The 25,191-nt window shown below is 53.3% G+C and overlaps 1 protein-coding gene across 10 annotated transcripts; it reads right to left on the bottom strand.

Annotated features, from left to right (window-relative positions):
• Nucleotides 1-5,803: 5,803 nt before the first annotated feature.
• On the bottom strand, nucleotides 5,804-23,956 carry Mdfi (MyoD family inhibitor). Of its 10 annotated transcripts, none has more exons than XM_052192757.1 (6): nucleotides 23,327-23,956; nucleotides 22,468-22,528; nucleotides 21,879-21,990; nucleotides 14,165-14,344; nucleotides 10,946-11,173; nucleotides 5,804-6,615 (listed from the first exon to the last, which is right to left on the bottom strand). In XM_052192757.1, the coding sequence occupies exons 3-6, from the start codon at nucleotides 21,931-21,933 to the stop codon at nucleotides 6,359-6,361; spliced, it is 720 nt and encodes a 239-aa protein (XP_052048717.1). In that variant the 5' UTR covers nucleotides 21,934-21,990; nucleotides 22,468-22,528; nucleotides 23,327-23,956; the 3' UTR covers nucleotides 5,804-6,358. The 10 variants fall into 10 exon arrangements, with proteins under 10 accessions (XP_052048717.1, XP_052048713.1, XP_052048720.1 ...); XM_052192753.1 differs by having other exon boundaries at nucleotides 21,904-21,990; nucleotides 23,327-23,952; XM_052192760.1 differs by lacking the exon at nucleotides 22,468-22,528.
• Nucleotides 23,957-25,191: the final 1,235 nt, after the last annotated feature.

Raw genomic sequence — 25,191 nt, 5'->3', positions numbered from 1 at the left:
GATGGATGCCCCCTGACCTCATGCTGTGCGAGTGCAGAGGCACACGGCACCCTCTACTTCATCTCTGAGTTGGCGAGATGTGTCCGTGTTGTTAGAGGCAGTGAAGATCCTGCCTCCGCACTGCTGGGGAGAGTTCAATACAGTGGCCCGTATGTCTGTTCTGTCATCGTGAGACAGTCAGATTTTCCATCAGGAGACTATGGTGAGCAGTGTGATGTTTGGTTTGGGTGAGTCCAAGTTGTTCTGTACATCCCAAGCAGGTTGTGTAGAGGATGTGTATGCCTGCTTGGTAACCTTTGCCCAAGTAGATGACCCAACTTGCAGTTGCAGGGGCAACATGTGAGGGGTAAGACTCAGGTATATGTCACCCTCAAAAGATGGGACGCTAGCTCAAGCCAAGCAGTTGCCAGCTGTCCCTGAGTAGGGGAAGCTGGACTTCCCCTCCCTGAGGGTAGGCACTCTGGAGAATCAGGACCACCTCTGGCATCATCTTTGTCCTTCTAGTCAAGGGGACAATACAGATTAGAGGTGTATTGTCCAGGAAGTGGTGGCACACCCTTTCATCTCAGCACTCGGGAGGCAGAGGAAGAGGGATCTCTGTGAATTTGAGGCCAATAAAGTGAGTTCCAGGACAGCCAGAGCTACATGGAGAAATCCTGTCTTGAAAAGCCAAAACCAGGCCTGGAGAGATGGCTCAGTGGTTAAGAGCACTGACTGTTCTTTGAGAGGTCCTGAGTTCAATTCCCAGCAACCACATGGTGGCTCACAACCATCTGTGATGGGATCTGAAGCCCTCTTCTGGTGTGTCTGAAGACAGCTACAGTGTGCTCATATACATAAAATAAATAAATCAAAAGAAAGAAAGAAAGAAAAAAGAACAGAAAAGAGAAAACAAAATCCAAAACAACAACCACAAACCCCACGTGTTTAGGTGTCTGCTGTTCACAGAATATCACTTGCTGATGAAAGCTTTGAGCTCTTTGGATGCCAATTTTCCTACCGCTATCCTTAGCTTCGGGGATGTGGTCTTACAGCGGGGCTGAGAGAGGCTTGGGGTGGGGGGATCTCAGGCAGGGGAGGCCACAGGTTGGCAGAGGACCTGGAGCAATGTTCCACTGGTCCTAGAAGGGCAAGCGACATGAGAGCAGCTGGTGCCCGGGGTCCCAAGGACAGGGATGAAGAGGACATGAAGGCAAGTCCCCCATCAATCTGACCACAGAGCACATTATTATTGTTATTATGAAGTATCCGGAGGCTGGTGCTCAGCCTGGCCTGGCCGGGGGAGGGGAGGCCCTAATGGTCCCATAAATCCAGGCCATAAAGAGTAATGGGGGGAGACAAATGAGATAATTAGAAATAAATCTCACCGAGGTCTCTCTTCATCAGCGTCTCTGGAAGTGGCCAATCTTCCGAGCCATTAGCCAGGGCCTCTAATTAACGCTAAGCTGCCCAGTTCTGTGAATCTCCATATCTGGGAGGGTCCCAGGCTGTGGGCATCTCTGCCCCCACAGCTCAGGATGGGTGACCTTGGGAGGAGCTGAGGGCCAGGTCCCCACAGCACACTCCTCTCCGGGTGTCCAGGTTCTTACTCTACCTTCTCAAACACTGCCCTGTCTTTTATGTGTTTGTCCCGTGTGTGCCTTTGCTTGGGGGCCAGCTCTTCCCTTTTTTTCTTAGCTCACCCCATGCTTGTGTCTGCGCTGTGTCCTGGTGTCTCTTTCTCATCAGATGGTGGCTGTTCCTGTGGCTGGGCCATGGAGGGTCTCAGTTAGAAGGCATTATGGGAGGGATAACCCTCCACTGTCTCCCCTGTCACCTGGTCAACACCAGAACAAGGACCCAGGACAAACCATTCCCCAGAGCAGTCTGGGAATGGAGAAGCTGCCCTTGGGGTCTTAGTTCTGTGGGTGCTGTTCATTCTCTGTCTCCCCTAGAGCTGGGGGAGACACCACCTCTCCTGTCTGCCCCTTACTCTAACCTCCATCCTATGGAGCCTGAGAAAGCCTCCATCTCCTCCGAGCCCTGGATTGCTGAAGGCATACATCCTTTCTGAGTTGTGTTTTACTGTTGGAGCTTTCAAGTTCAGCAACCCCACCTAACAAGGGTCAGTGCTCACACCCCCCTGCACCGGCCGTGGTAGCCCAACCCGATAGTGGCTCCCATCAATGTCACGTGACTTCGACCTAGCCAATCACAGCCTTTCATGATCAGCACAGTGCTAGGCCTGGCGCATAAACTGAGTGAATTGCTGTGTTCTTGTCTGTGTTATAGGACATCTCAGGGTACCAGCTGAGACTATGGGCCACTGGGGTGTGAACACCATCCCAGCACACACCTAGTTCCTATTCGTCTGCAGTTATGGTGATGTTATTCCCCAAAAGCAGGTTTAGAGGGTGTAGGGATGGTGGGATGAGAGGTGGTTGGGACAGGGTGGCAAAGCCACTGAGGTACTGTGGTGTGGGTGTCATCCCAGATTGTGAACCTCCTCTCCCCAGGAAAGCCGGTGCTCAGGAAACTCTCTTTCTGTGCCTCTGCCCCCAGAGCTCTGCTGTGACTGTGTAGCTGCCCCAGCTACAGGGGAGTCCTACTGCCCCCCTCCTCCAGCAATATGGGCTTGCAGCAGCCCTGATGACCTCAGAGACCACCCCAAGTCCACTACTGGCAGAGGGCCCAGGACATGGCTGCAACTAGGTCTGTCTGCCCAGGCTGTCCCCTTGAGTAGCTCTGGAGCCAGTGATGGCGTTCTGAAGTTCCACGTGCCCAGCTTTGGGTCAAGAACGGGAAGTGCTGGTTAGCATGAGGCGGGCTGAGGGCATGGGCGAGCATCCGCTCTCACAAGCAGCCTCTGCCTTCGCCTTCAGTGCAGCAGCTTTTAGACCCAGAACACAAGATTCAGGCCAGGGACGCTTCCCCTCCTCAGCTTATCTCCTCCAACTGTGAGAATGGCGACCTTGGGGTGGACAGCTCGGGAGTGAGGCCACCTCACGGTAAGTGTCCTGGACAAGGATGACGAGGACACTGCTCCACGGATCACCCAGACTCCAGCCATCAGACTTCCAGAGTCCCCCTAGCTTAGGTGTGCAAAGGATGCCCAAGGCCCAGAGTGGGGAAGGGCCTTGTTCTGTGACCCACAGCAGAGTCAGCTGACAGCAGTCACCCAGCTCTGTCCAGCTGTAAGCAAAGATAGGTCCCACCAGAGGATTGTGGGAGAGAGAAGGAGGTACCCAGCCAGGGCTTTCCTGGGTGGTTTCTGGTACAGCTGAGGAGAATGTGGCTCTGGACAGTGCCATCTACTTCGTGGAGGGATGAGACACCTGGGAAAGGTGACGGGCGCTGAGGAGGCAGAGCAGGCATGGGAATGCAGGCTGGACTCTGACCTTGGTAGCCAAGTCTAGGCTCTGGAACATAGATTAGGCTATGTGGAACGTGTGTGTATGTTTGATATGTGTGTACATGCACGTGTGCATGTGTGTGTGCGCGCATGTGTGTGTACATGCGTGCGCGTGTGCATGTGTGTATGTATAGGAATGAGTTTGCATATGAAGCTGTGTGTGGGAGTGTTCGGATATAAACGTGTGTGTGTGTGTGTGTGTGTGTGTGTGTGTGTGTGAGCCCGCGCTGGGCCTGACTAAATCCTTCCTGTGTCCTGCCCCCATCCTGCTCAGGCAGGGGATTCTGCAACTGTCCTAAAGAAAACAGCCTGGAGTCTCCAACAGGAAACCAGTGTTTGGACTGCTGAGGTGCCTCTTCCTGCCTCTGCCAGAAATGTGTGAGCTGAGAGGGGGGCGAGGAGGGGCTTCCTGCCCACCTGGGCCAGACGCCGAATGGGTCGGGGCCCTTCACCCTTCCCCGTACCCTGGCTGCTGACTCCTCAGCCCTCAGCCCCAGGCTGAGGGAGATGTGAGGCTGCCGGGACTGAAGGGAAGGGAAAGGTCTGCACATTTGTGATGAAGAGCTGAGGGCAGTGGGAGGGGGGCGCCTGAGGCCGTGTGCTGGTGGACATTCCCAGAGGCCCACTGGGTCCTGTCAGTGACATGAACACTCTCGGGCACAGGGATGCCACTTTCAGCACATTTACCTGAGACCTGTTCTTACCTTGTGGCTGACTTGTAACCTAGCTCAGCCTCCAGAGCGTAGAACTCTATAATGTGCCATGACAGCCACCTTCAATTTCTGGAACATTCTTCAGAGACAGCGCATTCAATGTAATGGATACGATATGGCAAATCACCCAACTGGGGGCTGGCCGACCACAGGACCAACGGGTGGCTCTGCCTCAGCCCTGCCGTGTTACTGAGACCAAAATACAACAGTCTGCCAGTTACCTCACACTTTTTATTGAAAAGCCAACAACAGAAAGAAGCTGTATATGCGGGCTCACGCCTGTAATCCCAACACTGGAGAGGCATTGGCAGGCAGATCTCTGTGAGGTCAAGGCCAGCCTGGTCTACAGCGTGAGTTCCCGGACAGCCAGGGCTACACAGAGAGAACCTGTTTTAAAACAAACAAGACCACAGAAAATGCAGATTGGACTCTTGAACCTTAGACATCGGAATAACTGTTTCTAGGGTGACATTAGAAATTTAGGAAGTAGGCAAAGTAAGACCATGTCCTGCGGCATGGGCGGAGTGGGACAGAGGTCCCCTTTGGGGTCTGTCACAACCTTGAGTTACTGTAAGGAAGCTCATGGTTCTGTAACACCCCTAAAGAGAATTTGAATTGCCACTGGCCATTTTTCTGAGTGTCCCTCCCTCCAGAAACCACTCCAGCCGCCCTTCGGGTGCCCTCCTCAGCCAAGTCTTTCCCTTGGACTCTTCCCTGCCCTCTGGCTTGATCCAGGTCCCTCTGGGCCTGTGCACCCCAGTGCTGCTCAGTGATACCCATTTTACCTGAATGGGTCACTTGACCCATGACCTCTGAGGCTTCTGTGGTCCTGACACGGCTTCCTTCTTTCCCAGCCTCTGGCAACTGGGGAAAAGGACACGAGCCATGGACCATGACCCTTGTTCAGGCCACATCTGCCCCTGGACCCCAGAATCTCAGGTACAAGTCAGGGTGCGCAGGCCTGGAGCCACCCCTTCCTAGACAGCCCTCTGCAGCTGACACAGGGTCAGTCAGTGCCTTAGAGCAACTCCATAGGGAAGCCTGGAGAAGCTGCAGTCGGCAGGAGACTAATTAATCAAAGCCTGAACACATCTGTTGTTAATTACCCTGTGCCAAGGTTAACTCTTCCCTGGCTGGACTTGGCTGCCAGCTGGTGGGCAGCAGGAACGGTGGCGGAGTGGGTCTACCCTTTCTTATCATTGCAGAAGAGAGAGGAAAGCAGAAGAGAGACTCAAGATAGCAGCACAGGCCTGCCCACAGGTGTGTGCGTGTATGCACACATGTGTGTGCCTGTGTGTGTGTGAATGTCTGTGTGAGCTCGTGTCCGTGTGTGTGTGTGTGTGTGTGTGTGTGTGTGTGTGTCTGTCTGCATATGTGACGCCCAGGTCACAGGACAACCTCAGGGTTAGCCTTCTCCTCTTGTTTGAGACAGTTTCCTGTGTGATAGCTGGCCTTCACGCTTCCAGAGATTCTCCCGTCTGCCTCTCATCTTGCTGAAGGAGCGCCCGAATGACAGACACAGGTTCCTGCATCCAGCTTTTATACGGATTCCATCAAAGCCAGGTCCTCATGCTTGGGTGGCAAATGTTTCACCTTCCAGCCCACCTTGCCCTACACGAGGTGCTGTCAGGGGCCAGAGGGAAGGGTTTGCTTCTGCGCATTTATGTCTATAGACTTTGTAAAGAGTTCCAAAGAGATGGAGATTGAACGGATATCTTTATTTACAGTAATGAATAGTACAGACCCTCCCTCTACCCCCTTCCAGTCTTTTCCATATTGGCCCCCCCCACTCACCCCCACCCTAAACCCCATCCTCTTGGGTCACTATATGGGTTAGGCCCCCACGAGGGCCCAGTTAATGAGCTGGGGAGGAGAGTGGGGGGGCAATGGGCGGGGCAGGCGCCTTTTCACATTTTCTGTCCTCAAAGCTGGGGTACGCAGAGGGAGGCAGGCACCTTGAGCAGAGGTAGAGAAGGACGTGGGCCTCCCATTCCTGCCCCCTCCCCTACCGTTCACAGTGTTCTGAGTCGTGGCAGCTAACTGGATCTGTCCTACCAGGCTCTAGATGCCGTGTTCCTGGTCCCCTGTGGAGGGGACCAGGCTACGCGTCTGAAAGCAGACCTGTTCCGTGGCTGAGGTGGTCCCTCTGAGTGTCCCACCTTCTCACATCTGGGTTGGGATTCTGAGGGGGTCCCCCGGGGTCAGAGGGGAGGCATCAAGCTTTGGGCGTCAGCTCTGGGGCCACCCTGTGGCATCAGGAGGAGAAACACAGTCCACAGCACTCCATGCATATCTCCAAGCAGTCTGCTGACTCGCAGCAGGCATCCACGATGCCGCAGTCCAGGTCGCAGGGCAGGTCACAGTCGGCACACTCGCCGGACCCGCAGCAGCAGCAGCAGAGGCAGGAGTCCTCAGAGCTGCAGGAGCCACAGGTCGCGCAGTCCAGGACGATGTTGCAGAGCGTCAGGAACTCACAGAACAGACAGGACAGTATGCAGTGGACGCAGCAATCTGTGGGCAGGAGAGTGAGAGGCTGGAGAGAGGGAGCCCAACAGAGCTGCGGAGCGCCTGCACTGTCACATAGCTCCCTTAGTCCCCAGTGCCCCAGAAGCAAAGGAGGCCGGTGGGGATGCCCAATTTCTTTATAGGCACAGCAGCCAAGCAAATCCGTAGGGACTGGACGGAGCCTGGGCAGTCTACATCAGGAGCCTGCTCTCAGCCACTCTCTGCTTACATATTTAACAGGCATGTGGGTGAAGAGAGGGTCCAAGCACGACTGTAAGTGTTGTGTAGACTCGTCTAAGCCTCCGGTAACAGCGCTATGATGTGCACTGTTAATTAATTAGCCCCATTCTACAGGGGAGGAAACTGAGGCACAGAGATTAGCCATTTAAAGATATATCCAAAGGGCTGGGGATATGACTCAGTTAATATAGGGATTGCCTAGCACGTGGGAAGCCCTGGGTTGGATCTTCAGGGCCTTATAAACACACGTAATCCCAGTGTACGGGAGGCAGAAGCAAGAGGCCATCCTTAGCTACAGAATGTGTTTGAGGTCAGATTGGGAACATGAAGCCTATCTCAAAAACAAAACAAATCAAATAAATAAGAATATGTAATCCCGGGGCTAGAGAGATGGCTCAGCGGTTCAGAGCACCGACTGCTCTTTGAGAGGTCCTGAGTTCAAATCCCAGCAACCGCATGGTGGCTCACAACCATCTGTAATGGGATCTGATGCCCTCTTGTGGTGTGTCTGAAGAAAGCGACAATGTGCTCATATACATAAAATAAATAAATCAATCTTTTTTTTTTAAACTAAAGAATAAAAATAAAGAATATATGATCCAGAATTCTGCACATCCCTCACACACTGACCTCCCTACACTCCGTCTTTGGCTATATCTTACCAATTTGTCATCTATCCCACAGGCAGGAAGGAGCCTTTAAAAATAGAGGCTGAAAAAAATCCCAAGAGAGGCTACCTATCAGATCCTGCTCTGCTCAGAGCCATCACTGACCCAGCCCCCATTAGGGAAATGCTCAGGTTCCCGGTGGTCCTCAGGCCCAGAGAGGACCCAGGCCCAGGCTCACGGTTCCTGAATGGTCCTGGGCGCCTTCTATCTGGTCCTGTATACACTGACTGAACCTCGGCCAGACAGGAGCCATTCTGCCTGGAATGTTCTTACTCCGCTTTCTCCTTATTTCTCCAAATGTTATTCTTTCCTGGGCTCCACTCCTCCTGCCCAGTAGAAAGTGAAGCCTCTCCTTACCCTGGCACATGCCACTCGCCTGCACGTGTCTGTCTTCCAGCTCTATCACCTCCCACCACGCCACAGGCTTTTAGCCGATCGGCATCCCATACTATACCCAGCCAGGCCCTTGGTCTGTTATGTTCTCAGATGTGCTCCAAGTCCCCAGAACAGGATGCAGCTCAGTCAGTGCATGCACAAAGTCCCGAGTTCTACGCCAGCCCTGTATATATGTTGTAGTTCTGCATGCCTGTAATCCTAGCTCATAATAGGTAGAGGGAAGGGAGTTCAAAATCATTGTTGGCGACACAGAGAATCCGAGGTCAGCTCGGGCTACCCAGAGTGAGCATGGTAGATGTTCAGCTGAATTGGTGAGCTATAGTTCTCACCTGGGTCCGGGGCAGAAAGCCCCGCTGAGGGCCAGGCCAGGGAACAGGGCGCTTATCGCTCCTCAGACAAACTGCCCTTTGCTGATGAATACTCTCCAGCATGCTCTGTGGATGCCTGGCCTTCAATCTACGCCCAGCATGGGTACAGTAGTTCTCCTCAAATGCAGATGCGGTAAGTCATTACTGTATTTAAAACCCTCAGTCCATCAAAACCATCCATGTGTGTAGGTAGGCTGTCTTTGTACCCCACAACATAGTTGGCATAGTTAATTAGGCCTTCCAAGACTCTCTACATGCCTGGAGTCTCAGTTTACCTGCCAAATGCCACCATACCCTGTACCTGACACGTCCATGTTCTCGTTCCCTACCTCACCCTCTAGGCTCTGCCGCCCCTCTTCAGCCTTCTGGGCTGGTGTGGGTATTCCCGTGTTAATGCAGCCTCTGTGCCTGCCCTTGTCACACAGATGCCTTCGTGTGCCTTCTTCATGAGAGCTGAAGGAGGACCTGGGCTAGGTCCCCAGCCCACAGCAAATGTCCAAATGCACAGGAGTTATTATTATTTATTTTCATGCACCACTGGGACTTGAACCCAGGGCCTTGAACATGCTAGACAAGCGGTCTAGCACCTAACCTAGCCACTTCCCCACCCCCAGGGCAAGTTATGTGAATGACTGTCATACAATACTGCTGGCAGAATCTGCCCCCCAGGGGTGAGAAGGTTTCAGAATGCCTTAACAAATGCACAGCTGTGTGTGTGTGTGTGTGTGTGTGTGTGTGTGTGTAGGGTGTGGGGGCAGGGCAGAAGTGCTATGGACATGGCTCAGTGGGTAGAAGTATTTCTTTTTCTTGCAGAGGACCTGGGTTTGAGTCCTTTCAGTTCAGTTCCCAGCTCCCACATGGTGGCTCTCAACCATTTGTAACTCCAGTCCCAGGGGATCTGACACACTCTTCCAGCCTCTGAAGGTAACAGGCACACACATGGTGCACACACATATGTGCAGGCAAACACTCTTATTCACATAAATAAAATAAGTAAACATCAACAACAACAATGACAACACAAATGGCACACTGACTCCTGCTCTCAGGTGGCTGGGCCAGGGTCCCCAACATGAACAGGCCTGAGATAGGATTGGTTCTTGGCTGCACCAGGAGACCTGGGCAGCTGGAGGAGGCTGTGTTGTTGGACCAGCAGCTGGGTGTTGGATGTAAGAACTTCTGGCCTCCCTCCCTACACTTTGTCCCTACCACTCCCCCCTGCATCACCCCCAACACACACCTCCCCACTCCCCACCACACCCCGCGACCCTACCCCCATTCCCTCTTCCCCCACTACCCCTTACCCCTTCACCCCTCGCCATCCCTACTTCCTCTCCCCACCACCCCTCCCCACCCCTACTTCCCTTTCCCCTCTCCCCTCTCCACTACTCCCACCTCCCCACTTCCTCTTCCCCCCTTCACTCCCCCCCCCCCCCCACCATTCTCTTCTCTCTTGTCACTTTGATTAAACTTTAGGATGTCCAACACTCCAAAACTCTCTTTTTTTGGTTCTGGGGCTAGAAAGCCATCACATGTTAAGCACCTGCCCCACAACCCTGTTGTGGAAATTTTCGGATTCTGGAAATAAGGTAGCTTACGCTGGATCCGCAAAGACACACTTTGCAAGGTTTCCTAAGTCTAACGGGACAGCAAGGACCAAGGTGTCCAGGCGCTCGCACGGAGTCCTCCATTACCTTTCACCTTAGCTTCTGCTTCGCCTCTAGCGGGTTTTTTCCCCTCATGGTCGCATGGGTGACTCACTGGAGGCTGGAGGCCTACCTTTCCATACACATGTACTGCCTGGCTTTGTGTGTCAATTTGACACAAGCCAGAGTCAGCAGAGAGGAAGGAGCCTCAGTTGGGGAAATGCCTCCGCAAGCTCCAGCTCTAAGGCATTTTCTTAATTAGTGATGACTGGGGAAGGGTCCCACCCATGGTGGGTGGGGCCATCCCTGGGCTGGTGGTCTTGGGTTCTATAAAAACGCAGGCTGAGCAAGTCCAGAGGAGGAGGCCAGGAAGCAGCACTCCTCCTCCATGGTCTGCGTCAGCTCCCGCCTCCGGGACTGCCCTGCTGGGGTTCCTGTCCTGACTTCCTTTCATGATGGACTGTGATCTGGAGGCCAAATAAACCCTTTCTTCCCTAGCTTGCTTTTCAGTGACGGTGTTTTTGTTGCAGCTATTGAACCGCTAAGACACCGTCCCACACGTTCCCACACACATGTGGAGATCAGAGGACAACTTATTAGAGTTTGTGCTCTTTTCCCATAGGTACCAGGGTCGTGGTAATCCTGCCCGAGCCTCCTGAGTGCTGCCATTATAGCAGTGTGTGCCACCACACCTGGTTTCTTGTTATTGCTTGAGACAGGGTCTTGTTATGTAGCCGAAGAAGGCCTTGATCCTCCAGCCTCAGATTTATTTATTTATTTTATGTATACAAGTACACTGTTGTTATCTTCAGAAACCCAGCAGAGGGCGTCAGATCCCATTACAGATAGCTGTGAGCCACATGTGGTTGCAGGGAATTGAACTCAGGACCTCTGAAAGAGCAGCCAGTGCTCTTAACCGCAGAGCCCTCCCTCCAGTCCCATTTGTCAGTTTCTTAAGCAGCAACTTGGTGATGCTGCCTGTCTGTGGATGCGGACGGACAGACGGCAGGGGCCTTACCTTCCTGTGCCTGGAGGGGGACCTGTGAGCCTGACCGAGTGCTACCTTTGCTCTTCCTTCCGGCTTGGCTGCCCAGAGATGGATGCGTCTGCAACTTCCGGTGGGCCTTGGGCACGCCCAGAGCACCGTTCCCCGCACGCCCGGCACTGCCCGGTTCTGAGAGGTGGTCGTGGCCGGAGCCATTTGGCAGTAGTGGGGTGCAGCCTTGGGGGTTCCCTTGAGGCTGGCCTGGAGAGATGAAGAGGCGATGAGGAAAGTGGGTCATCCTCTAGTGACCTGGTTGAATCCTGCCTACTTCATTCCTAGATGCATCTCAGGGCGGCGCAGGCAGATCTGTCTTCTTTACATGGAGAAACTGAGGCCCAGAAAGCAGAGATGACTAGGCCACAGCGACACTGTGGGACAGTGGCAGACAAAGGCTCAGCTCTTAACTTCTATCACAGTACTCATTCCAGAAAAACAAAACCCAAAACTAGAGGTACACAGCGGTGGGGAAACCCCACTTTCTTACCCACCAAAAAATCTCTTATTTTAGGCTCTGGGACTTGGGCTACAGTGGAGGGGAGACACAGTTGGCTGGGGCTGCTTAAGACGGCAGCGAAGCGGTTAACCTTCATCTTGGCTTCTGCCAAAGCTCCAGCTGTTTTCGCCCTTGGTGCTGTGGGTGACTTATTGGGAACATCTGTTTGGAGATGCATTCTTGGCCCCTCACAGCAGCCCCTTATTTTTCTACTTCTTGTCTTCAGCCCGGCAGAGTCCCACCCGGCCCTGTGGGCTGACAGTGTGGAGCGACTCCCGTGTCTTGGTGATGGGGGGATGGGTGGGGGCTGGTAGGTGACAGACCTCCAGGAAGGTCAGTTACCCTCCCAGCCTAAGCAACCAATTTTAGGAAGCAGAAGCTGAGCCTTCGGGTTCCCCCAAATCCTCTGCTCCTTTGTATATCTCATTCAAAGGACGCTCGATTGAGTGGTTCCGCACTAGTCTCAGAGGTGAGGGTATGTGTGTGTTCTGCTGGTATGGGGATAGAAGAGGTCACGAGGTGGGGGTATGGGACCCCCAGCTGCTGAGTGCCTCCTGCAACCGTAGGGCGTTTCCAGCCCTTAGCTGAGTCCTAGAGGAGGCCTGACTTTTCTAGACTGCCTTGTGGATTTAAATTTCCCAGGAGGCCTCGCGTGCTCGGGAGAGACAGGGGGCTGGACGCTGCGTCACTTCCCCAGCACTTGCTAACTGTCTTCTCATGGGACCCACTTTATAAAACTTTCTTTATCCCTCCCAACTCCTTGGATCTTTTGCAGCCAAAGTGAGACTCAAACAGGCTCTGCAGCCAACAGAGATCCTATTCAAGTCCCTCATCCTCCTGCCTCCACTTCTCAGGTGCTGGGATGACTGGTGTAGACCACCACGCCTGGGTCACTATCTTTTTTTCACTGATAAGAAACAGAGTTCTAGAGAGGGACAGTATGTTTCCCAAGGCCACAGAACTAGCAAATCTCATCAGCGGAACTAATTTGAGATTTTGAACTGGATTCAGGACAGAGAGGAGGCAAAGGCTGGGGACTGAAGGGCTAGGAAATAATCTTTTACACTCACATCATCACTTTAAAATAAATTTATTTATTTATTTATTTGTTTATTTGTTTGTTTGTTTGTTTATTATTTTTATTTTATGTGCATTAGTGTTTTGCCTGCATGTATGATGTCTGTGTGAGGGTGTCAGATCTTGGAATTACAGACAAGTGTGAGCTTCGATGTGGGTTCTGGGATTTAAACCGAGTCCTCTGGAAGAGCAGTCAGTGCTCTTAACCACTGAGCCATCCCTCCAGCCCCTATGTAATCACTTCTTATAAGCAGTAGCGAGCTAGTTAACATGTTTTGAGTAGGTATTCGGGGCAGGGTGGTGTGCTAAGATACTTACACATAATATCGTCTTTAAACGTCACAAGCAATCTATTATTGGTCTATTTCTCCGATGAAAAACCTTGAGGACCAGCTGGTAGAGTTTGAAAGACTCCACAGCTAGGAAGTGGAGGGAGGAGGCCTGGAGTCTAGCAGGGCAACACCAGTGACAAGGTGGGAAGCAGAGGTGACACACCAGGGACAAGTGTGGAGCAGGCAGGCATGGCTGGGGCCTGCACCTGGTAAACAGGAGCACAGCCTCGAGTGGCCAGGCCTGAATCATCCTGGCTCCACACAGATGACTGGGCTGAGCCTTTGGCCAGCTCCACTGTCTCTTGCCCTGCTGTCTAAACATGGGTACAGTGGCCAGAGGGAGGGAATGTGTGGTGAGCCCAGGGCCCTGGGAGGTACTGCAGACACAAAGCTCGCCTGTGGCCTTGGCTGTGGGGTAGCCAAGGGGGTGGGGGTGGTGTTGAGTCACAGAGCAAACACTCAAGGCTATAGACACAGGGGTGTCTGTCCCACTCCCACCTGGGACGCCCTCCCTGTGGCTATAGCTGTGACCTTTTTTTCTCAATTTGTGTGTGTGTGTGTGCATGTGTGTGTGTGTGCAGGAGGCTGAGGACATTGCTCTCCCAAGAGTCAAGAACCCTACTTCCACACTTAGCCCCGATTCCCTGGCTAGAGATCTAGGAGGCACATTGTTTATGCCAACAAGGCAGGAGAGCACAGTGGCATGGGGCCAGCAGACTTGAGTACCAGGCTTGTGTCCTGCTCTGGTCTAGGTCTGTGCCTCAGTTTCCTCATCTGTAGAATGGGCTTGCTAAGAGCTACAGCGATGACTCTCTAGGAAAGCACTCAAGCTCATTCAGAGACAGAAAATTCACTTTCAGGTACTATCATAGAAGGCGGCAGCTGGGTATTACAAAGTGATCCCGTCAACCCCTTGTTTGGCTCTCAGGGCCAGGGGATCTCCAACCAGGCTTGGTAAAGAAGATGGACTGTGGCTCCTTTCTCCCCAGCTGGGAACTTTCCTCTTTCCTTTGCACCCTGGTCCTGCCCTAAAGGATATACTGTACTGCGGTCCAGCGCCTGGCCCCGCCCAGCAAACCAGTTCTCTCTCTGAGAGACAAAGGTGCCTCTTGCCCTACAACCTTAAGCCTGGCCCCTTCCAGGGCAGAGAGGTAGAGACCTGATGATGTCACATGGCCCACAGGACCACCTCCGTGACACTCCCCTGCCTGCGTCAGCACCCAGTGCAAAGACTGTACTTCTGACAGCAGATCTGGGTTGGATTTCCCACCACAAACCCCTGGGACTCACACGTCACAGCTTCGGTGGGGACATCGAGGTCAGTGCTGTTCAGAGCCTGGTGAGCCCCAAGACCACTGTCTTGGGGCATGGAGGGTGCCGCCTCCTCCAGGGAGCCCTCCTCAGACGATGCCTCTGCAGGGTGAGTGGATCTGGCTACCTCCAGCCCAGGGAGGAGGGACATGGTCTGGGCTAGGGAAAAAGCAGATGATCAAAGATTGTTTTCCTGGTGTCCTGTGTGCCCAGGCCCAGGTCTGACCGACAGCCCAGAGCACCCAATGAGCCCTCACTTCTGGTCCCTTCACGATCACCCCGCTATCACCCCATCTGGCTGTGGTGTTTGACTTCCAAATTGGAAGTTCCCAAATCATAACTCATACATGTGCAAGAGCATGTGGGCATGCATTTGTCCATGGGTGAATACATACATGTGGCATCAGGAGAAGGGGCCTGTGGTATAAAGAGATGTAGGGAAAGAAGAGGCGCACAGTGTAGAGAAAAATGGACGAGCTGCTCAATACTGTAGCTGAAGCCTCAGCCGTGGAGACTGACAGGCACTGGGTGGCAGACGGTGGGAGACTGGGTGGAGAAGGCCGAGCAGCTGAGATCTGGTGACAGGCAGTCTGGGGTGAACAGGAAAGTCAGCTATGAAGGAGAAAGACAAAGCCTAGATAGTCAGGGCCTGGGCGGACCCAAGCAGGGAACTGCTATGAGACAGGAAGAAGGCAGATGTGGAGAAACTGGGTCAGAGAGGGGATGCTGGCATGGGAGAGAAATGAGAGAGCAACCTGGGGGTGAGGAGCCGGGAGGGGCCCAGGCAGGAAGAGAGGCCGGGAGGCAGCCAGGGGCACTGGGAAGAGGTGAACCACAGGCCCTTGTAATTAGAATGGCTCTGGGCAGGGTGGGCGGGATGGATGGGGGAATGAAGCCACCTACAGACCACAGCTCCCCTGGCAACAGGATTGGGCCCCTCGGGCTCCCAGGAAAGCACAGGGGATGGGAGGTGTCTGAGAGCCTTCAGTCTTGTTGTCTGGGTTTGGGGAGATCTGGGGCTAAAGCCAGGGGGTCACAGGACCCAAGCTATGACAATTTGGGGGTACAGTTGCCTCTTAGCAGACCCCAGGCTGTGCTTTGCAGTGAGATGGCGGTGGTTTCAGGGCATGTTCCTTCTACCTGTGTCTCCCCTCATACTTCCCATGCTGGAAGAAAGAAGAAACAGAAGCAAGAAACTCTGAGAGAAGCAGACGTTAAACGGCAGGGCTGTGGGGAGGCAGGTTACAAAGATGTGGGTAGGAAGGTGGAAGGAAACGGGAGTGAGGCTCAAAGGTAAGAGGCCCCCTCAACCTGGATTAAGGAAGCAAAAGTTAAATGTCTCTTGGCAAGTCACGGGGCTGAAATAGGGGACAACAGACAGGCAGAGCTGACAGCCAAAGACATGCCATGCTGTCTGCTAGGTGGAATCCCTACCACGATGGAAGTCGGACACTGAGCTGGCCTAAAGAACACAACTAGGCACTTAGGTCCAAATTCTAGGAAGAAAAGCCTGCTAGTCCCAGACACCATCCCCTGGCCCTTGGAAACATCTCTCCGTGGGCCCAGGCCCTGGGCTGGCATCCTGACTCTCCCACACAGTGTCATGGAAAAGACCCAAGGAAGAGTAAGTTCCATAATTTAAAAAAAGCTTTATCTCAGAGCTAGAGAGATGGCTCAGTGGTTAAGAGCACTGGCTGCTCTTCCAGAGGCCCTGGGTTCAATTCCCAGCAACTACATGGTGACTCACAACCCTCTGTAATGGGATCCAATGCCCTCCTCTGGTGTGTATGAAGACAGGGCACTCATAGACATAAAATAAAGAATTTTTTTTTAAAAAGCTTAGTCTTATTTTTAATTGTGTGTCTGTATGTATATGTGTGTGTGTGTGCACACACATGTAGGTTTGTGCACATGAGCACCATTGCCCACGGAGATCAGAAGAGGGCATCAGCTCCCATCTCCATCCCTCCCCACCTGAGTGCCTTCGGCAGGTAAGGTCTCACTCTGTAGCCCAGGCTGGTTTTTAACATAATGGGCAATCTTCCCTTGGCCTCCTGAGTGCTGGGATTACACGCATGAACCACCACCACACGTGGTTTGTTACAAAATTTGAGTTACCTTGTGTGGGAAGGCGGCACGAATACCCAGATGCACAGCAGAGAGGCCATTTGCCGGCAGTTACCCACTTACCCCGCTAACCTCGCCTTCTCCTTCCTTCCCTTCTCCCCTCCAGCACTTATCAGTAAAGTACCTAACCTAAAAGATGCCTAACCTAGCCAAGCACCGGGTGTACCAGAATGAGGAAAACCAGGCTACTGCCAAAGGAGCTGCCTGCTGTCGTGCAAGTGGCTGTCATATACACTGAGAGGCAGGCTGGCTAGGCCTGGTCATGGTGGCTCACATCTGTCATCCCAGCTCTGGAGAGGTTCAGGCAGAAGCTCTGCCCATGAATTCCAGGTCAGCCTGGGTCACAGAATGAGACACTCTCAAAAGGAAAACAAACAACAAACGAGTGTCTGTGGGCTGCTGGGTGTGATGGGGTAGATCTGTAGGCCTAGCACCTAGGAGGCTATGAGAGTTGCAGGTCTAGACTGAGCTACGTAGCGAGACCCATCTCAAAATAAAATAGAGTAAACTAAACTAAACACTGGCAGGGATATTTACAAGGGTTGATGAGGAAGAGGGCTGGGGTGTGGTTCAGCAATCAGAGAACTTGTTATAATGTTAGCATTTAAGGATGCCAGTGGGGTGTGGTATTACTTACCTATAATCCTAGCAATTGGGGGGTGAGGCAGGAGGATCACAGTTAAATACCAGCCTTGGCTACATAGCAAGTTCAAGGCCAGTCTGGGCCTCATAAGACCAAGTCTTTAAAAAAATTTTTTTAAAAAGCATCTCCTCACCCCATGTGTGTAGGTATGTATACATGTAAGTTTGTGTATATGTAGTTGTGTGTATATGTACACATATATATACATATATGTAAGGATGTGTGTGTGTGTGTGTGTGTGCATATAGGTGTTTGTGTATTTAGGTGTGTGTGGGTAGGTGTGTGTAGGGGTAAAGGAGTGTGTGTATGTAGGCGTATGTGTCTATATGTCGGGGTATGTATGCATGTGTGTGCACATATACATGCCAGGAGGTTTGTTCCCTGGAGAAGGGGAAATCCCGAGTGTAGTGCCCTTCTGAAGAACTCTGGAATTTGGTTTCTTTAAAACAACAATAACAACAATAGCAAAAACAACAACACAGAAATCTTCTAAGAATGTGCTTTCATTTTAACCCCAGGTGTGGGACATGGGGTGGCTATGGACTGTCCACAGCAGAACCATGGTTTTGCCAGCTGCAGGTGATATCTGGAGTTGTGGGAAGTCTCCAGAGGGCACATACATTCAAGGACCCCAAGAGGAAGCGTCAGTGCTTGCTGGTTATTCAGGTCAAAGAAGAAACAAAAGGAAAGAAACTTAATTCAGGGATTTTTCCTAATTCCTCTCTCTCCTCTATCCTGTTTCTCTCCTGTCTAGTGTCAGGGGGTTGAAACTGGGGCAGGGGGAAGGGTGGGAAAAAGAAGAACCCACAAAGTAGCCAAGATCAGCTATAGCTTAGTCCCAGAGCATCGCTGGGTTCGGGGACCTCCAGTTTGACGGGCAAGAGGAAGCTCATAGCACTCGGCACTCTGAGGGTGGTGCTTGGAACAGCGGCTGTCCATCAAAAGCCCTTGGCTTCCCAGGCTTTTTCCAGAGATTGTCAAAGTGTACAGTCCCAATAGAGTCAAGATTCCTGTTCTTTGGTTCTTAGAGCTTGAGGGGGAGGGAGGGGAAGGAGAGAAGAGGAAGAGGAAAGTTTAAGGAGACGGGCATTCATTCCCACCATGATGTCCCATTCATTCAAGTGTCTCTCCTAACAATTATCATCTACATGGCTGGTGACCTTGAATCTAGAAGAAACGAAAAAGTTCTAGAGAGACCAGACCATAGCCCAAGGATGCTGACATTGTAGGAAATTTGACTTTCTAGGACCAAGTCCAGTAGTTCGGCCTCGACACAGAGGGGCGGACCTGACGCTAGGAAGGCCATGGCTGCAGGTAGAAGAGGGGAACAGACTATGTGCACAGAGTGAGGCCTGCACTACTGGAAGGAAAAGGCAGAGTCAGGAAGACCCACCCGCTCCACAGACGCTGCTACCCCACGGGGTCTGGACCCCAAGCCATTGGCTGGGAATAGCACTTCTGGGATGAGTGAGACGGAAGGGCCACAGGTGGGCGGAGGACTCACAGATCAAGGAGGCTAAAGAGCCCAGTTTCCTTTCTATGGCCAAAAGACTCCGCTGTCTGGCCATGGAAAAGAGAGTCTCTGAGAGAATCTCCTGATGTGTGAGTATAAGAGAGGGTGAAGGAACCGTGTAGTTGGGAAAGGCATGCTCAAAGGACCCACTGGATAGAGAGGCGCTGATGTCCGCAGCTGGAGTCCTAGCAGGTGCCATTTGGTCACCTGGTAGTACATCTCCCTCATGCCTGACCAGAACGACATCATTCTTTAATGTACACAGTGACCTCAAACGCGCTAGTGTCCTGCACCTCCGGTGAAATCCAGGTAGGATTCATGCTGACACATGCTCATCCCTACCATGGGTTAAGGTTCTGATCTGCACATCAGAACTCTAGAAAGGAGCAGAAGTTACATATTTAAATTTCCACACTGCACAGGAAAGGCAGGGAGACTCACAGCAGCGGCAGGGACCTACCTCGTGAATTCCCTCGGCCTGTTATCCATCAGGTTGGGGGTAGGGGTGGTTCCTGACCAGGAAGAAAGAGGAGAACCTCTTCCAGGTGGGATGGGTTCACTTTGAGCCCTGCCAGGTCCTGTTCTGGGGTTCCAGGTCCAGGCCCCAGCATTGCCTTTGCAGACAGTGCATCTGAGTGAGCTCCCTGCCCTTTGGGCTATGACTATCTCTAGAGAGAGAAGATCTGGACTTCTGGCCAGAGAATGTCTGGAAACCCACATTTCACTGTCTGCCTGACCAGACATTCAAAGCCTCTGGTCACACTCTTCAGTGAATGTACAAAGGTCTTGTGTTCCAGGCCGACTAGCTCATCCACACCCCTGGGCTGTCGCAGCAGCTTCTGACCGAACTCCCTAAGCAGATATAGTTCCTCGTGAACACACTGCCGCCATCCTTCCTGGTCTAGCCACAATATCAGTTCTTTCTCCAGAAAGCCTTCTCTGACCCCCGCGACATCAGTCCTTTGTCCAAATAGCCACGTTATACCAACAGCTTGGCAACGAAGCACTGGCTTCTGCAGACTGGGCCCTTGGCCATCCCCTTCCCTTTTGGAGGTCAGGATTTACCCCTGTACCTCTGTGGCTGAGTGTTGGCACTCGGAATACCCCACGTTAGGGAAAGGAGAAAGATGGGCCATATCAAGGATTAGGGGTGGCATCTGGCTTTGAACCCTAAGGAGACTGGGGAAGGTGGACTCTTCTGATGTCCATTTCACAAGTGTGGATTCCTAGTCACAGACCCAGTCACTGAGCGGAGGACTGGAGAAGGTCTGAGCGGCCGCTTAGGCTCAATCCAGATGTTTTAGGTCCAGGGGTTTCAATTCCCAGGAAATTGAATTTAGACCCGTGGATAGAAATATAACTTTCCAGTGCTGGGTTAGGGAGCCAGGCTCTTGGGGCTCAGGATTGGGTAAGGTAGAGGCCAGTGGGGGCGGCAGAGTCTCAGTGCCCGACCACCTGCCCCAAGCAGAGGTTTCTGAGTCCGCTTGTGCCCGGTCTGTGTCTTAGATGCCTAGAGGAGGCCATTTGTCACTCCCTGGCTATTGTGCCAGCCGCTTCTACTCTGGGGGACAGGGTAATGGCCTCCCTGTTCTGTGGGCTCACAAGGAGCAAGGGGGATTCTGGTCTCAAAGTCAGGCGTCTGTGGGGTTTTGGCTGAGTCTCCTGCGGTTTGGGCTTCCTGGGAAGCAGGCAGAACAGACCAGGACAAGGGTTATAAAAGCCGCATTGTCCGGCCCAGTTCAGGCTGGGGAGGGGGCTTGCTGGAACACTGGGGGCCTCAAATTACAGGCCAGGACCACGCCTTCCCAGCAGCTCCCCCATGGACTCCTGCAGCCTGTCTGGAGCACAGTTTGCTCCCCAACTCTGCCACTGGGTGGAGAGCAGGTCAGAGAAAGGAGGGGCTCTTGGCTCTTGGAAGGAGACATCACAGGAGAGCTCGGAGAGAAACGAATAAGGAATAAGGGAAGCAAGCAGGGAAGCGTGTGTGTGTGTGTGTGTGTGTGTGTGTGTGTGTGTGTGTGTGTGTGTGAGAGAGAGAGAGAGAGAGAGACAGAGACAGAGAGACAGAGAGAGACATCCCAGACACAAAGGCCTCCAAAACCCCCCGCTCCCTCCCCACTTGTCCTTCCAAGCCAAAGGAGCCAGGCCCTTGGAGGAGGGTACCCCTAGAATTCTAAGTCTTGACTCAAGGGCTCTACCAGAATGGGGACTTAGGGCTGGTGAAGACAGAACACAGACACACTAGTCTCCATTGGCCAGACATCACTCAGTTTTGGGAGACCCTCCATCTCTACAGTTGGGGGAGGCCAGACCAGGTAGACAAGGAGCTGAGACCATCCCTCAAACAAACAAACATCCAAACAAGCTTCCGTGGCCAGGGCAGGGGGTAGGGGCAAGAGGTGGGGTGGAGACCCAGGCCAGAGAAGGAGAAAGGACTTGTCCAAGGCCATGATGGGAATTGGAGGTCCAGGATGGGCTTGGATTTTCATTACTGAGACAGTGTTGGGGAAAGGAGAGGTTGGGTTGGGTGGAGGAAGACAGGGCTTCTGACTGAGCCAAAATAGGGGTTTAAGTCAGGAACTCTGGGCCTACACTTCTGCGCCCTGCCCACTCTGACTCTGAACGACCCTGGCCTCAGAGAAAACTCTAAACTGTGATGATGACCAGGGACTGGAAAGCTGATTGGCAGGTTCCCCCCAGGGAGCCACACACCCTTCCTTAGTCTGTAGCTCCTGGGGCTATCAGGGTAGTTTAGCCTCTGAAGTGGGGGAGGGGGCATTTTACTACGTGGTAGATAGTGTGTGTGTGTGTGTGTGTGTGTGTGTGTGTGTGTGTGTGCCTGTGCCACGCAGGGTAGGGACTGGCCGGAGGAACTTCAGCTAGCAAGAAGGAGGGAAGAGGCCAGGTTCCTAACCACTAGTTGCTGAGACAAAAGTTTTCAAAGAGCGCTCGAGCTGCATTCTGCTTAGTTTGGGGGAAGGGAAGAAGAGAGACTCAGACACCGCCCCCCCACCGCCCAGCCCCTACCCCCCTGCGCCACACACCCCGCCTAAGGCCCTCATAAATATTTACACACCGGGCAGAAATGCTTCGGCCACAAGTCCCAATATTACGGGCAGACATCACGGAGTGTGTGTGTGTGTGTGTGTGTGTGTGTGTGTGTGTGTGTGTGTCTGGGACTAGGGGGAGTTGGAGCCAACTCTATACAGCTATGGCCGCCTGCTCGGGGCCCTGCCTCCTCACCCTAGCCCTCTACTCCCCTCTTCTCCCCTTGAATCTGGTCCTCAATACTGAGACTTTCCACCCCCACCCCATCCAGCTCCTGGGGGCCATCCGCCTGTATGTCTCCAAGAGAACCAACAACCCCACCCCCAGAACTTCTTTCAGCCTTCTACACCACTCTGGTCTACCTTCGAGTTCCATTCCCGCTCCTACCTGGGTCCAGGGCAGCGCTGGGGACTCCATGAGGCGGGTCGCAGCGAGAAGGGCACTGACCGCTCACCTGGGACATCGGCCTGGGACCTGGAGAAAACAGCGCTCAGCGGGCGGGGCAGGCCTCCCTCGCGTGTGCGTGGGGAACCGGAGTGGGTTGCCCTAGCACATACTCGTGCAAGCTGCGCGCTGCTGGCCTAGGCAGGTCACCTCGTGGACCCCGCCATGCGACACCCGGGTGTCGCCCGCGCCCCCTCCCCGCTCACTCGCTCTTGGCTCCCATTCCGGCGCCAGCTCGCACCCACCGATCGCCCCTTCCTTCTTCCTTCTCTCGCTCCAGCCCCCTCGCTCCTCCCCTCTTCCCTGGCCCACCCCGTCCCCGCCCCCTCCTCGCTGTCTCAGCCCCCCTCAGGCGTCCCCTCCCCCGTGCGGGACTCGGGGCTGCCAGGGCAGGACACGTCTGTCCGCGGGGCGTCCGAGGCCTGAGCCCCCACAGGAAGCCAGCTCGTCTGGTTTCCTCCCCTCGCTCAGAGCCAGGATCTCCAGTCTCCCCAGATCTCCGCCTACCCAGGGCCGGGAGAACCTCGCCGGTTGCACAAGGGGCCGCATGTTTTCCTTCGGTCTTAAACTTTGCCAAAGTTTCCAGAATATCAAAAAAAAAAAAAAAAAAAAAAAAAAAGAAAGAAAGAAAGAAGTCACAATCACCCTGGGACAATGGTCTGAATAGTAGTAGCCCTCAAATCGCGTCGTCCCAAAGATCAGAGTAATGTAGTTCTTTGGGCGCCCTTTGTTCCTGCCCTGGATTTCCACTTCGGAGCTGGGTGCCTGGAGTTTGGGGCTCAGCCCTTTAGAAACTGGCCCTCCGGGAAGCCGGGGTAATGTCTCATCAACCTCCCCGGTCCCACAGCAGTCAAAAACATCCCCAAGGCCTGCCACCCCCGCCAGTGCCGGTTGGACATGGGAATTCGTTTTAGAAGTACTGTCCATCCCCTCTCTGGGCTCCAGGCTGGCACCCCAACTTTCTCCCACGACGGTGAGTGTAGAGGGATTGAGGGGAGGCCAGTCTGTTGGTCCGGCTGGAATTGTAAGCTATGCGAAGGAACTGTCACCAAGAAGTGGGGGGTCAGTGGGTTCGGAGACCCTCTGAGTGACTCCAGGAGCCGATTCTGAAAGCTTGTAGGTAACCAGGTGGGGTTAGGCAGGCCCATGGAGGTGATCCTCAGGTAGGAAGTCCCTCTGGGACTCACACTGGACCTGAGCTGCCTCCAAACCAGGCGTCTGCATCCAACCACCAGGGCTAATTAGGGAGGCGGCGGTGGCGCCACGACACGTCTTCTCAGCCCGCGTTACAACCGGGAGGAAAGCTGGGACGCCAAGGACGGAGCTCCCCCACGGTCGCCTCCCAGTCCTCGAAGTCACTACTTACAGCTCTTGTAGGTCTTATGGGCGCCGTCGGGGCCGGGACCCGCGTGGCCCCCACGGCGCCCGCAGCTCTCTCGCCGTCCTCGGCCACGTCCCGGGGATGGGCAGGGGTGGCTGCGCTGGGAGGAAAGCGGGGCGGGAGTGGGGTCCCGCCCTGGCCGTCTAGATGCTCGCTGCGGGGGACTTGGTGCCCCAGAGCCTCGGAGATCGGGCTGCTGTCTGGAGGCGTCGCAGAGTTTGGGAGCACTCCTCCTTCCTGGTAGCGGCTGAGTCACTGCGACGCGCCCGCGGGAGGGTTTGGCCGCTGCTGCATTCTTCCCTGCTTACCTGAGCCGGTAGGCCAGGCCTCACCTGCCTTTAAAAGCAGCTCCCGAGTCTCTCCTTAACTTCAGCGCCCCACCTTTTAAGTTCTGTTTCAGATCAGGGTCCCTTTAAGGAAATTCTTGAGCCTCATTGTTTCTAGTTCGTCCAAGGGATGTCAAAGCGCCCCACTCCGTCAGAAGTCTATGTAGCAGTGTATGCATCTGTGTAGCCACACAAACACCTTTACCTTATGCACGCTAGTTACACAGATGTGCCCCCTTTGAGGACACCGCAATCAGAAGAACTAGTGGACTGGACAGCAGGATTTGAGGGCCACTACTACTAAGTATCTTGATACCGTACCAAGTATCACAAGGGTACAGGAGGTGCAGGGACTTCCTGTTGTTGAGACAACATGCTGTCTGGTGTGGTCACAAACTCCTGTGTGATGACCTTCTGCTCTCTGACTACTGGGCACCACATCCGGTTTGAGGGGCTCTAGAGATGGGGTTCCTGTCTGCGGCATCAGTCTTCCAACTGAGCTATTTCCCCACCATGAGCTTTTTGGTATGCTAACTAGTATTTGAATAAAAAGCATTTTATTAAGGAGGGATCAAGGTGAGACAGAATCTCCTCTCATTGTGTCAACAAGCTGGCCTGAAACTCCTGCTCCTCTGGCCCGGCACCCTAGATACTGGGATTACAGGTGGTCACCATTATGCCTCACTTCATTGAGTTGTTTCTTCTTCTTAAATTATTTTTGAGACAGGGTCTCACTATGTTGCCATGGCTGGCCTGGAACACACTATGTAGATCAGGCTACCCTCAAACACTTCCTTTGCCTCCCAGGGGCTGGGGTTAAAGAAGTATATCACTAGGCCCCACTATTACCAGTACTGTTAATTCTTAGATTATCATACAAAAATAATGAGTTATATCGGTGTGTCATTCTTCCGATTCGTTCCCCTCCCCCACTGCTGTCTCCCTTGCCCCCTTCAGCTGGCTGCCCCTTTATTACATTTATTCCGAGACCCTTGTTCTTCTCTAGCTCCCCTCACATCTCCTTCTATCCTCTCTTGACCCCCTTTCCTGGAGTTTCATCGCATGCACGTACATACAATCTATAGATTGCATTCACATATGTGGTCATACCCATTTGCATAATCTTTAAGGCAAGGCTCCACCACTAAGAGAAGACATGCTGTGTTTGTCTTTCTGAGCTTGCCTTGTCTTGCTGACCATAGTTTCCAGTTTCAGCCATTTCCCCGCAAATATCACAGTTTGACGTTCCTCCAGGGCTGCGTAGAATTCCATCGTATATGTGAACTGCCATCGTATATGTGAACCGCATCTTTGCAATCCATGTATCTGCTGACAAGCATCAAGGCTGGTTGTCCCCTCTGTGAACAGCACAGCCGTGAACCCGGTGAGCGAGTGTCTCTGCGGTACACTGACTTGAAGTCCTTCAGGTGTACACCAGGAGTGGTGTAGCTGGGCTGTGTGCCAGCAGAAGCTTGCTTTCAGTTTGTAGGGGAGCCTCCACGTGGATTTCCATCTGGTGCAGGT

The sequence above is a fragment of the Apodemus sylvaticus genome, chromosome 9, assembly GCF_947179515.1.
Source record: "Apodemus sylvaticus chromosome 9, mApoSyl1.1, whole genome shotgun sequence".
NCBI classification, from domain to species: Eukaryota; Metazoa; Chordata; class Mammalia; order Rodentia; family Muridae; genus Apodemus; species Apodemus sylvaticus.
This window is presented reverse-complemented; position numbering and strand designations above follow the sequence as displayed.

What these genes read in the sequence shown, in the direction of transcription:
- Mdfi (XM_052192753.1), bottom strand. Translation starts at nt 21,979, where the DNA reads ATGTCCCAGGTGAGCGGTCAGTGCCCTTCTCGCTGCGACCCGCCTCAT. An exon ending in CCCCACCGAAGCTGTGACGT is followed by an intron (nt 11,174 to 14,164) that starts GTGAGTCCCAGG and finishes TCATCTCTCCAG; the next exon opens with GCCAGCCTCAAGGGAACCCC. An exon ending in CCCCCTCCAGGCACAGGAAG is followed by an intron (nt 6,616 to 10,945) that starts GTAAGGCCCCTG and finishes TCCTGCCCACAG; the next exon opens with ATTGCTGCGTCCACTGCATA.